The sequence below is a fragment of the Rutidosis leptorrhynchoides genome, chromosome 8 (genome assembly GCF_046630445.1).
Source record: "Rutidosis leptorrhynchoides isolate AG116_Rl617_1_P2 chromosome 8, CSIRO_AGI_Rlap_v1, whole genome shotgun sequence".
Lineage (NCBI taxonomy): Eukaryota > Viridiplantae > Streptophyta > Magnoliopsida > Asterales > Asteraceae > Rutidosis > Rutidosis leptorrhynchoides.
Genome location: NC_092340.1, coordinates 21,888,832 through 21,903,286, shown reverse-complemented (window position 1 = coordinate 21,903,286; position 14,455 = coordinate 21,888,832). Strand labels below are relative to the sequence as shown.

The 14,455-nt window shown below is 35.6% G+C and overlaps 1 protein-coding gene across 1 annotated transcript; it reads right to left on the bottom strand.

Annotated features, from left to right (window-relative positions):
- Positions 1 to 698: 698 nt before the first annotated feature.
- On the bottom strand, positions 699 to 3,032 carry LOC139862355 (protein VAPYRIN-LIKE-like). Its single transcript, XM_071850945.1, has 2 exons — positions 1,873 to 3,032; positions 699 to 1,217 (listed from the first exon to the last, which is right to left on the bottom strand). The coding sequence occupies exons 1-2, from the start codon at positions 2,827 to 2,829 to the stop codon at positions 813 to 815; spliced, it is 1,362 nt and encodes a 453-aa protein (XP_071707046.1). The 5' UTR covers positions 2,830 to 3,032; the 3' UTR covers positions 699 to 812.
- Between the last annotated feature and the right edge of the window lie 11,423 nt (positions 3,033 to 14,455).

The following is a 14,455-nucleotide window of genomic DNA, read 5'->3' as shown; positions in this document are numbered from 1 at the left end:
AGACCCCCGTCAAACCTGACGCTCTGATACCATTTGTTGGGAAATTACAGTCTCACTAATATCCACCACCCAGCCCAACAATAATAGTAAAGAAATAAGAACAATACACAACACAAGATTCAACGTGGAAACTCCAAAACAGGAGAAAAACCACCGGCCCCCAAAGAGAGAAATACACTATATCACAAATTGTTACAATGATATAGACGACTCTCTTAAGCCAACTACACTCTCCAAAATATTTAACTAATACAACTCTCAAACAAGAGTAAGAAAGAAAGAAATAATCAAATACTTAAAGTGTATTGATTGGTGCAATTTGAAAGTAGTCCCATGGCCTCCTTTTATAGCCAAGGAGTTCACCTCCAACTTCACTCTTCTACCAATGTGGGACAAAACTCCATTTTTCCTTCTAACCAAAATATAACTAACAAAATCAGTAAACAATGTTGGTAACTACCATATTATCTAACCTTTATACTCATTTCATTAGGTTTGATTTTGATTTTGATATTGATCTCCGTAAGTGACAGACAAAACTATAGGGCTTATGGCTTAGCGGTATGTAAGGAACTCATCATCAATCAAACCGAGAAGTTGTAGGTTCTATCTATGTATATATATTTGTGATGTACCTATAGGATGTGAAGTATTATAGATCTATAAGATTGCCTTTCTAGAAAAGTAAGTGATGAAGATAAATTAAAATAACAATTTACATTGATCAATGAAGAAATCAAAACGTTATCATAAACCTCGAACAACTTGTGAAGTTTTACCAAGGCTCAAATCAAATGGTTACTAACTTACTATCAACAAATAGTTTGATTTTGAAAGAGAAACTGTGTTATAATTTCGTTCCCCATTGTTTGAGCGATTTGTAAAGGTATCGTTCCTTTATAACACTCGGCATTCACATTTGCTCCTCTGATTATCAATACTTCAACTGTATCTTTGCTACCGCCAACAACTGCCATATGTAGCGGTGTTCGGCCCTCATCATCAGTACTTTCCAAATCGGCGCCAAACTCAACTAGCAACATTACCACATCCTTGTATCCTTTTATGGCTGCCATATGAATAGCTGTCAGACCATACTGATCTCTAAAATTCACACTTGCATCCGTCTCTAACAAAAATTCAAGGCGGTCTAGATCTCCACGACGTGCTGCAGTTAACACTTGTTCCCCTCGTTCTAGCGTTTCAACTATATCATTCTGCATAGCAGTCAGAAATGGCAAATAAGTTTAAAGCATATGACGAGATAGCATCCAAACAGCTTATAAGGAAGTTACTCGAAACTTTATCAACCTTTCAAACAGTGGCGGAACTTGACCCCGACTCGGGAGGGGGCGAAACTAATCGAAGGGGGTAAACACTAAAAAAAACCTTATTTTTTCGTAAATTTTTTTTTTTTTAGTGTAAAATTTTTTTCCCCCGAAATCGAGTGGGGGCGGATACCCCCTTTGGTCCCTTAAATGTTCCGCCCCTGCTTTCAAAACATACTACTCCAGTCACATCAGAAGTGTTACTATTAGTTTTTAAGGTCTTTTTTTTCGACTTTGACCTTTTTGTTTGTGTTATATTATACTTGATGAGAGTTATAGCAATAAAAGCACATTTAAAACCTAATAAATTTATATAATTTTCATTTTTCATCAAATATTATATAATAAAGACAAGCATATTTAAAGTCAAAGTAGACACTTCTGATGAGAAAGATCGAGTAGTGGTTAACAACTAGAATCTTTAATGATGGTTACGAAAAACAAACTAATATTATTACGAGATTTTTCATGTTCGAGTTATTCAGGAGGTGAATATTTTTTTATTCTAATTTACGCGGCCTATGGAGCAACATCAAATACTTACATGTCCCGCCTTACGGGCAACATCAAATGCCGATCGTTGTTCCACAGCGATCGAAGGATCTGCTCCGAGTTCAATCAGCACTTTTACGATCCGACGGTCACCTTTCATCGCAGCTCGATACAATGCGGTCCAACCATCATTACGCTTCGAGTCCACATTAGAACCTGCACCCGCCAACAGTTTAACACTTCTCTCATACCCTTTACTTGCTGCCAAAAACAGAGCTGTCCTTCCTTCTTTATCCTTACAATCCAACATCCCACATTTTCCCATTTTAATTAATCTTTGAATCTCATCCGTCTGATCAAATGCCACTGCTACGTGTAATTCAGTCCATCCTTTTTCCATCCACTTACATTCTTCCACGTCAGCTAAACTCCGAGTTTTTGATAACGTTGACTCAATTCTCAACCCGGATTCTAGTAATAAACTAACCATGTCCACCGAGTTATCCAGCCTAGTTGCAACTCGGTGGAGCGACTCAGTCTCACGAGTTGTCAACTCAGTTAAAATATTCTTCTGGAATTTAAACATACTCCTCACGGCATCACAATCACCGTTATTCACAGCGTGCCGTAGCAAAAACGGACCTACGAACACGACTTTAAGCTTAATATCATTCGTCCAGGTGGTAATGTTGTCAATCTGAGTCAACTCGAATTCGGTTGAGTCGACTCGGACCGTACGAATCAGGAACCGGTCCGAAACAGAACGAGGGAACTCGGAAGGAATCTGAGCTTGCGGTTTGAGGATTATTTGAATGGTGGATTGTGATAGAGGTGAAATGAGTCCACTCGGTGGACTCACTAGAAACTTCTGGGGTGATGATGTTTGAATTTTGAAAGCGATTGGTGTTTTCGCGCTAAGTGATCTTAAACGAACTGTGGTTCTGCATTTGGTTCCGAGTACGAAATCAATGCATACCACATGGTCTGATACTTCAAGGAGTTTTTCCATTTGCAAAGAAACAAATCACAACAAAAAAATAACAAGATAACATATGCCTAGTGAAAGTTGTCTAAATTCCAGCCAGTTTTGGGACCATTTGTTGATTTTTTTTATGGTCACTTAAATTGATAAGGTTTTTCCATTAGTTTTTTTAATTTGGTGAATTAATCTGTAACCGTTTACAATATCTTTTCCTGCTCACTACAAGATTTGAACGTATGATCTCTTACAAGGTTCTTAAGACCGTCCAATGATAACAATTGCTTGATTAATAATAATATTTTTGTATTTGATTTATACATGATAATGAAAATGAATGAGATGTGATGTGTGTTTTTTTAGAATATTTATTGATGAATTGTTAATTTGTTTGTAATGGATAGGACAATGACCCAAGCCACAAGGCATGTGAAAGTAAGGGTTACGATGGACGGATGGAATACTTAAACTAGCATTAAAAAAATGAAAACAATGGAAGTTAGCATTAATAATAAACAAACGTTTAGAAGTTAGCTATATGATATACGTACTTGGCTAACTTCTAAACGTTTTGTTTACGTTTGTTTATATTTTTATATATATACACTAATACACTAATTGTGGTAAATGGCGTCTAATAAGGCCCCGCCACATACCCAAAATCACTGTTATACTGTACTAATTACTGTAGCAAATTTTTTTTATTTTTTTTTTATTTTTTATTTTTTTAACTCTTGACACAACACCACCATCATTAACCTCCTACCACCACACCACCACCATTAACCTCCAAGAACCAATTTTCCGTTCTTTTTTTTAAAACAAATCTCAACCACCATCGCCATCTTCTTCCCTCCATCCACCGCCATCTTCATCTCTCCATCTTCATCGCTGCCTCCACCCATCGTCATCTTCATCGCCGCGCTTTGCATGCCATTAGATAATAAAACGGGGATTTAGGGTTGTAATCCTCATACGATTTTCAGGATATTGTTGATGAGCAACGATTGAAGGGTTTTCCCTTGATAATTTGATCGTTTAAAACGATTAACGATTTAAGGTTTCACCATTTTTCCTTCTAAAGTTAGGGCTTCTTCGATTAAAACAGCTGAGGTCGAACGTTTTATCAGGTTATGTTTATCTCTTTTTCTTAGATTTATTGTGGGTTAGGTTTACTGAATTCTTAATTAAAAGTAATGTTTTTTATTCGTGTTTTTTTTTGTTCTGCAGATCATGATGCTTAAAAGTGGATTATAGAATTGAGAATTTGGACTGTGAAAGAACTTAAATATTATAAATGTTATGTTAAAGTAAGTTTGTATTTTTGGTTGATTATTGTTTCTTTTTTTATTCATTGATATTGATACTGAACAACATGAACAAGATAGATATTATATTTTTTCATACTATAGATTCATTTTATGACTCTAATTAATTACTCTCTCCGTCTCATGTCAATAGTCCACCTTTTATTTTTCGTCCGTCCCAAATTAATAGTCCACTTCCAACATTGAAAAAGAAAAATTGGTTAAAGTAATTTTATACCCTTGCTTTATTTAAGTAAGACAAAAGTATAGGTAAAAAGTAATGGGTTAAACTGGAAAGTAGGAAAAAAGTGGACAAAAAGTACATGTGGCAGTCACTTTTTCTTAAACTGTATTTTTTGTATGTGGACTATTAAATTGGGACGGAGGGAGTAATTGATTGTAGCAGCATAGAAAAATATATGGGAAGGAGCAAGGTGTTTCTGCTGCATACCAATCTATGATGTTCATCTATATATTAATAATCATTTACATTATTGGTTTGGACTTAGTATGCTATCATTCATACCGTTACAGTCTGACAGTTCCTTTCATTTTTGTTAAAAATTTATATTGAGTACTAACAGTATATTTGTCATGTATGATTCTTCATTATTGTTTTTAACCAACGTTTTATTACTAGACAAGAATTGAAAGTCTACTTTTTATGATTTAGTTTGTTGCTGCTAAAGCTTTTTTTTTTTGTCAAAAATACTTATATTGTATATTTGTTTTAATGATACCGCAACCCGCATGCGCAATACATACGTATGCGGGCACTCGCGCACATGCGTATGCGTACACTTTATTTGCGGTATACGGCATGCGGATTCGTATCGAATGCCTTTGTTCCCGGTACGGCGGTTACTTGGTCCTCAAGTATCTTTTCCATAATTATATCCGTGATTCGGGGAGTTGGTTATGGAAGGGATTACCATTATCTCGGATGGTTCTAGAATTAGGGTTTGCCTATATATACAAACCCTAATTATCATTCTAAAAAACAACCACGTTACGTAACAATCATTAACCACACATCTTACGTAACCAGCATCATCTCTCGTCTTCTCAAGGTTAACAGGTTAGTTCTTTGTTGACTAGCACCTACAGCCTTATATGGGGCCTTCCGATCAACGACCGTTATCAAAGGTGGACTTAATCACTTGGCCACCCCGCCGTCATCATCATGTCGGCCAGGGTTATTCACTGTAGCCGGACCGGAGAGCCTTGTTCTAAGATCCTTAAACCCCCCTTTACGTATTGAACAGACATATTAACCCTATGGTAAAAATATGCATGATCAAGTGGTGCTTTCATTGAGAGTCGAACTAGTTCAAGACGTGTTTAATTGTTTTTTCTTTTAAAGTTTTGAATTATAAGGCTTATTATTCACAAATTTTCCGAATTTTTACTTTAACAGTATCATGACTTCCGGGGACTCATCGGAGCGTACTCAAACAGATAATCAAAACACGCCGTCTGGTAATCAGCAGGCGCAAGCTATGACAACGGGGGCGGGATACGCGCCATATCCTCCACCTGTATCCGGCGAGCCTTTTCAGAGGTATAAGCCGATATATCCAGATGGGATTACACCGTCAAGGGCAAACTCGCCAGTCACAACCACGCGGTTGGATTTTTCCTCGGTGGATCCAAGGGTCATCTTTGTAGGCACTAGCGGTGAAACAGTAGGCCCGCACGTGGTATGTTGCGGCCAGGTACCTATTTATAGTACCACGGTTTCAATCCCTCTGCAGACGCAGAGTATTCAGCAGAATTCATCGTTTACACCGTTGCAACCTTGGCAACCACCGCGTCCAATTTCGCAGTTTTTGACTCCTGCGGATGCGCAGACATTACTTAATAGTTGGGGGTTCGGTGTCATTCCAGATGCCAATTCTCATTGGACGCCGATAACCGCAGAACAGCAAAGCACTGCGCATACGGTTGGACTTATAACGGCATATCCTCAGGTCTCGCAGGCATCTGCGCCACAGGTTTCGGCACCTTTTCAGCTACCCGTATACTCTGCGCTGGCAAGCCTGCCTTCTTTTCCAACACATCAGCCTTGGTTATATCCGCAAACGCCGGGGCAACCTTGGCAAAATATTCAGGGGCAGGTGTCAAAACCCGTCCTTATCCCCCTGGACGAAATCATCAACATCTGTTCCCATTGCGAGGTGCTGTCCTAAATATGCCATGAAGAACTCCAAGTAAGGTCTTTAAAATGAGCAAATGCACAGCGGAAGACTTAATTCGTACCTGAGAATAAACATGCTTTAAAGTGTCAACCAAAAGGTTGGTGAGTTCATAGGTTTATCATAACAATTATTTCAATATTTTAATAGACCACAAGATTTCATAATCATAAACATAATACACTCGCAAGTGTATGTAAAGCATTCTAAGTGGTTGAGCACTTGGTAACCATACTTAACATTTAATCAATGTCGCATATTCCCTTTATTATGAAATCTCACTACACCGTACCAAGTGTAGTCTACAAAACGAAGTACTGTGCAACCGTTGAATACTGGTCGTCCAGTCCGGTTGGGGTTGTCAGGCCCGATAGATCTATCAACAGGATTCGCGTTTACAATACCCATGTAAATAGTAGTTACCAAGCTACAGGGAAATATGCCAGTGGTACAACTCAACGTAGAATATATTTTTAAGTACTTGTGTCTATTTCGTAAATATTTATAAAAGCAGCGCATGTATTCTCAGCCCAAAAATATATATTGCAAAAGCAATTAAAAAGGGAGCAAATGAAACTCACCGAATGTATTTTGTAGTAAAAATACATATGACTATATTGAACAATGCAGGGTTGGCCTCGGATTCACGAACCTATATCATTTATATATATTAACACACATATACTCGTAATCGAACGAATTTATATATCATTAGTGATATACTCGTTATCTTAATAGATTATATGTTTTGCTAATAATTTAATTAATGTATTTATTTTATATGCTTTTAAATAACCAATCAATATTTATTATAAGAATATTAATATAGTTTTTGTTAAATATAATAATATTAATGTTAAAATAATAATAATAATGATAATGAAAATAATAATAATAATAATAATAATAATAATAATAATAATAATTCTAATAATAATAAAAATGATAGTTTTTATGATAATAAAATAAAAATTTTAGTAAAAATAATAATTTTAATAATAATAATAACGAAATTTTAAAATGATATAAATCAACAATAATAATAAATAAGTAACTACCTTAATGAAGTAATCCTTAAAAGAATGCCCAAGTCCGGGTTTGAACCCGCGACCTCCCGCTAACCCGATAACACCCTTAACCATATTTATTATTATCGTTATTTCACATATCATTAACGAATCATAATCATCACCATGCTACGTCGTCTTATTATCTTGTGTATCGTTATATTTAATTCGTTATTCGTTATTATCCTCTTCATAATCACCATCGATATTTATGATCATAATCACTTATAATCATCATCTTTTTCCATTCCCTTATCATTATCAGTATCCAAATCTCGTTTCATTAATACCTTGTTAATATTATTTAACATTCGGGAATCATAATCGTCACTACATCATCAACGATATCATTCAAACCAATTCATCTAATCATTTTAACGTCATCTTTTTGTTATCATACGGCATTATCACTCATCTCATTCTGAACCGCATGGGGTCCATTAATCACCAGACAACAATCGGTGGAGCTCACACTTCACTGGACTCATCCACCAATATTTGTTTTGGTCACCAAAATAATGCATATCCTCCAGGCCCACCATTAAATTTATATATTCTATTCTAAATTTATTTCTATTATTACTACCGTTCTTGTAGTTTTGAAGTGGGTGTATACTTACTTCCACCATTGTTGAATCTTGAATGTTTAGACTTTTGACCAACCAAATAAACTGTTGATAGACTCATTCGATCAAAGACAAGGGAAGCAATATGTCGCAGAAGTTGATACGTGGGTATGGCTTGGAAAACAAATGGGGTGATCGAACTTGGAGTGAATTGTCACCATCTTCGTGATCTTCCATTACCATTATCATTTCGTTTCATAGTTGCAGCAGTAGTGATCATTCAATATCATCATCGTTATTACTGTTAATCGAGGTCAGGAGCATAAATAGTTGTAAGGACGATAATGGTGGTCTTCAATGGTGGATTGTGCTTTTTACTTTGATCATAAACAAAAGGTATGATAGAGGACCGTAGTGATAGTGGTGGTTCGATGGTCTTGATGAAATGGGTTCGTTGGTGATGGTGGCTCGTACGATGATGGTGGTAGTTTGAGGAGGATGATGGTCGATGGTAACAGTAAATGGGTTTGCAGGATGTAGGGTGAAGTGATGGATATGGGTCGATGGTGGGTGATAGTAGTGGTAACCGATGGTAGTTCTTGAGTGGGTTTACTAATGGTTTGATAGAGGTCTAGGATGGTGATTGTTTGTAGAGTGATAAAGGTGGTGTTTGTGTTGGTGGTTTACACAGAAGATATCGGCTAGGTGATGGTTGTCGACGGTGACGTGGTTATGGGGATTATGGTGGTCGAAGCTCGATGATGATGGTGACGGTTCTTGTTGAGTTTCTACAACAACAATACAAAGATTGGGTTTCATGGTTGATGGTTTCCGATTACAAAAAGAAAGGTGATGAAACCATGGTGGTTCATGGTCGCGTTCTTGATGACTTCAAATGTCAATAAAGGTGACAAAGAAAATGGCTCGATGGATGGTGATCCTGGTTCGAACAGAAACACTATCGAGTATCAATAACAATGATAGGTTTATGGTGATGATCTTGGTGGTTTGTGTTGATCGACCGGGTTATGATCAAAGATGAAAGTTCTATGGTGGTTAATAGTATTCTTGAAGTAGTTCTAAGATGAGAAGAAGAGATTTGTGTGTGTGAGAAATATCATAAGTGTGTCTGTATGCTAAGTAAGTATATATATAATATATACATATATCTCAAATTTATGAAGAAAAATAAAGTAACACAATAATGAGTATTATTATATTATAAAGTTTAAAACATGTGAACGTACAGTATCTCAAATAGAAAAGCCATCGGATGAATTGGCTTCTTCTACCAAAGATTTATCCCGGACGGCTATATCGTGTCTATTGCTAAACAGTTAACGTATAAAAGAGTTCCTAAAAATCTCAAATTTTTAGATTAAATATGTTTAATTATTTCACTCATTAAATGTTTGAAACCTGATCAAAAAGGTTCGATAATTATTTATTTTCTGTTCCAATTTATATGTACGGAGTACTAATATTTAAACTTAAAAATGTAAAAATATTTTTAACAAATCTAAAATCTTCGTAATCAATTTACGGTTCAACTTTTATCTTAATCATTCATGAACATGTATTATATCTATATTAAAACTAACGAAACGTCAACTGAGTGTCACTGACGTTTACTAATTAGGCTCGAAATCAGTTATTTTCCATATACTATATGTATATATAAATACATTTTAATATCAAGTTTTATTATATAACAAAATATATATATATATATTTTCAAATAAATATATTTACAATTAACATTCATGTATATGTATATATATATATGTATTTATTTACAAATAGTTGTTCGTGAATCGTCGAGAACAATCGAAGTTTAATGAATTCATATAAATAGTTCAAAATTTTTGAGACTCAACCTAACAGATTTCTCTTATTGTATCAAGAATATTAAATCGTATCGAGAGTTTCATTTAAAATTAGTCGGAATTTTCCGGGTCGTGACAGTACCTACCTGTTAAAGAAATTTCGTCCCCGAAATTTGAGTGAGGTCGTCATGGCTGACAATAAAAATGTTTTCATGACGAATATGAGTTGATAAATAGTGTTTTATCATTATAGATAAAACGATTCGATTACTTGAAGCGTACGAATGAAGCTATCACAAAATAGTGAAATGAAGTGATTAGAGGTTCGTCTTAACTTCTGACGTAGTCACGGTTGATTTTCAGAATTCAAGGAATTTTAAAGAAATCTTCTAATCAGAAAGAAAATGTAATCGCACAATTTATTAGCAACTTGTTGGAATTACGGAAGAACATGAATATCAAGGAAATATTTTCGTGATGTGCTTAGAGATTAAGTAGAATGAAAGAGTCGTGTAACATGGCACATGATGAGGGTAGATCTGTGAATCATCATCATGTTTCATTAGAACTCAACATGAATTACTATAATATAATCACGTTGGCCAAGCGCATTATATTATACTAACTCATGCTTCAATTCCCAACACTTCTCTAAGAAATCATTCATAGTTTAAACTCAAATTTCATAGAAGGATAGAAACTGAAACAGTTTCTTTTATGAGGTAACATAGATAGCACGAGAAGATAGATAATTTCGGACAAGAATATTTATGAATATATCCTCAGAAATATCCAAGATATTTATGATGATATTTTGAAATTTCTAAGATCGAAGGTTGATGAAGAAAATCCTTCCGCATGGATTTAGAATAAGTAGGAGCAAGATATTCGTTTAAAGGTTTCAGCAGATACTGAATCATCTGGATTCGTTAAGTACAGGTTTAGTGTTTGTGATTTGTCCATAGTCTCCTTCATGGTTTGCTCAATCCGATTTTCAGTACCAAATTTTCTATCGAGCATTCCTAACACTTCCTTCTTTATCATCAACTTTTGGCCATTAAGACCATCTACAACATGCTGCTTTGTCAGCATTTTCAAAGTTAAGGGATCTGGATCATTGGTTATCAAATCGAGGTGTTTTTAGGAGAATTGCGTTTTGAGATGATTAAACGCTGATGATAGTATGGTGGAATATAAAAGGTTCTCTGGTAACAATAAATAAGCACGTATATATTCCGAAGTTATAATAAGGTTGTTTTGAACGAGAAGTCGAAATCAACTTGCTGGAGCTGTAACAAAATTGGCTGATTTGGAAAGGAATTGCAAAATTATTTTGGGTAATAATAGCGCCAAAGAAGCTAGCACAGATATGTGTTAAACGTTTACTTAGTTTTCGAGGGTTTTTCAGGTGCATAACCATATGCATCAATCTTTTCTTCCGTAGATGAAGTGCGGTTGGTTCATCTTCTCGATTGAGATGTTTTCAAGAATCATGAAAGGTTTGAACGCAAATTGTAATCGTCAAGATACGAATGAGGTTTAAGATGAAAATTAAGTGGCAAACTTGAAGAATTATTTAGTTTCATATATTATAATCAATATTTTAATTCATTTTAATTGTCCAAAGTTAGTAGCCCATTAGTCCAATAGTCCAATAGTTCATATATAGTTTAATATATAACATTCGAATTAATTAATACGTATCGTGACCCGTGTACCGGTCTCAGTATTGATCACAACTCAAACTATATATATATTTTGGAATCAACCTCAACCCTGTATAGCTAACTCCGTCATTTGCATATAGAGTGTCTATGGTTGTTCCAAGATAAATATATAGATGGGTCAATATGATATGTCGAAACCTTGTATATGTGTCCCGTTATTTAAAGTGCGTAAAATAAATACAGAAATTAAATGACGATAAATAAAATTGCGAGAATGTAAATTGCGATAAATAAAATGTAACCAGTTAGCTAGGAACAGTTAGCTAGGAACAGTTAGCGTGGATTCTTAACAAAATTCTTCTCATAATTAAATTGTTTGTTTCTAATAAATTTTATTTTTTCAATGTTTTCTTCATCATGCCACTTGTTGGATTCTGTATAGGTCAAAATCCAAATATGAAATTGAATGAAAATGGTTATTCTGTGGTGAACAGATTCGTATCTCTGTGGATGTAAGTAGGATAGTAAATGACTGTTGAATCAAATTTGAAGAATGTACAGTGTAACTTATTAATGTGAAATCTAAATATTCCTCGGGTATTACCTACCCGTTAAAATATTTTCAACATTAACAGTTTGTACGAAAGAATTTTCAATTACAATCTTTATGAAAATATACATACATATATATTTTCTTCAAATGTAATCATGGATTTAATGAGTCAATAAGATATTAAACTCATTTGATTTATCATTAGTACTAGATTACATAATCTCTAAAACTTTAGAAATTACATAATCGACATGTCGAGCGAAGATAATCGATGTAGAATGATATGTAGAACGAAGATAAAGTAGATAGAACGATACGTAGAACGATGATTATGCTCGTGGTACAGAATGAGATGTTGAGGCATGCGATGTTGAAACTTGGGTTGTTGGTGGTTCTGGTGTTGTTATTGATGGTAATGTTGGTGCCGGTGATGTTGCTGAAGCTGGTAAATTTTGCACCATATTCTCCAAATTGATTTCTCGAGCGCGAAGTTCGTTGACTTCTTCTATTATTCCGGGATGGTTGTCGGTTGGAATGAGCGGATGAATAAGGTTTAGAATTTTAGATAGAAGATAATTGTGACGAGCTACCCTGGAGATGAGGCTAAAAATGGTGTTTCGGATAGGTTCACCGGTAAGGGCTTCAGGTTCTTCGCCAATAGGGCAATATAGTGGGTGGAGAGGATCGCCTTCTTCTCATCTCCATTGATTAAGTTGACTATGAACCCATCAGATGAGTTGGGGATGGCTGATTGGTTGACTCATTCTGGTGACGTTGCTTTCGGAGCTTAGATGAACATCCATGTCGGAATAGCTGTCGGAATTCGAGGAATTTGAACTAGTTGCGAGTTTCATCTTGCACGGTCAGATAAAGTATTTTCGATAGGAAATAGATTATAGAATTTAGTTTGGTATGCTTCAATACATAACTTACATATGTATATACAATACCAGAATCCCATAAGTCACGGAGGAATCTTCGGAAGCTGTCAGGCAAGATTTACAGTAATAGATACGCTAAGATATGTATTTATCTATACACTGTCTACGCAATAGAGGCAGTAAGACATGTCTAGACTAAGAATGATAAGCAGGTAATTTCCTAAGGATGATAAGCAGATGATTTCCGACTAGAAATGATAAGCAAAACTTTTGACATGCAGACACGGTCGAAGTCCAGACTCACTAATGCATTTAAACAACTATCAGTTAGACACACTAATGCAAGACCTGGTTCGCTAAGACCACCGCTCTGATACCAAATGTCAAAACCCGTCCTTATCCCCCTGGACGAAATCATCAACATCTGGTCCCATTGCGAGGTGCTGTCCTAAATATGCCATGAAGAACTCCAAGTAAGGTCTTTAAAATGAGCAAATGCACAGCGGAAGACTTAATTCGTACCTAAGAATAAACATGCTTTAAAGTGCTCAACCACTTAGAATGCTTTACATACACTTGCGAGTGTATTATGTTTATGATTATGAAATCTTGTGGTCTATTAAAATATTGAAATGATTGTTATGATAAACCTATGAACTCACCAATCTTTTGATTGACACTTTAAAGCATGTTTATTCTCAGGTACGAATTAAGTCTTCCGCTGTGCATTTGCTCATTTTAAAGACCTTACTTGGAGTTCTTCATGGCATATTTAGGACAGCACCTCGCAATGGGACCAGATGTTGATGATTTCGTCCAGGGGGATAAGGACGGGTTTTGACAGCAGGCGAATCTCGCAAGCCAATTTATGCAGGCGGCACCTCCTGACATAGTCCACCTATTTTCGCAACCTGATTTTGTTCAGGATATGATGAAGCATTTCTTCACAGGGCTCAAAGGTGACCCTGTTAAACCACCTTTTGAGCTACCAACTACTTTAGATAAGTTTCCTCCGCATATAACTGCATATCCCTTTCCATCAGCGCCAAAGATATCCCACACACTGGGTACTTATAATGGTTTAACTGATCCGTATGACTTCCTGCAGCGTTTCGAAGGCGCAATGCGCACCCAAGGTTGGGTGGATCCGGTTGCATGTCAGATATTTCCCATGACGCTGCAGGGCATTGCTCGCGAATGGTTTAATAAACTCCCATCAGGTATCATATCCGGGTTCATGGATCTGCGGACAAAGTTCTTGCTACAATATCAGAATCAGAGGCCACGCAAACGCACTCATATCGAATGTCATGATATTGTGGAGAAATCCAAGGAATCTTTGGGTGAATTTCTCACAAGATATACTAACGAGTGTCTGCGTATACTGTGACGACCCGGAAATTTCCGACCAAATTTAAACCTAATCTTTATATGATTTCGACACGATAAGAAAAATCTGTAATGTTGAAATCTTAAAAACTTTGAACTGTGTTTATTTAATCAATTACCCTTTGACTATTCCAGACGATTCACGAACTATAGTTTATAAATAAATAAGTATATATATATATATATATATATATATATATATATA

Bases quoted from the DNA above. Each gene is read 5' to 3' on its own strand.
- LOC139862355 (XM_071850945.1), bottom strand. From the start codon at position 2,829: ATGGAAAAACTCCTTGAAGTATCAGACCATGTGGTATGCATTGATTTC. The intron at 1,218-1,872 runs GTAAGTATTTGA...ACTGCTATGCAG, and splicing joins TTGCCCGTAAGGCGGGACAT to AATGATATAGTTGAAACGCT.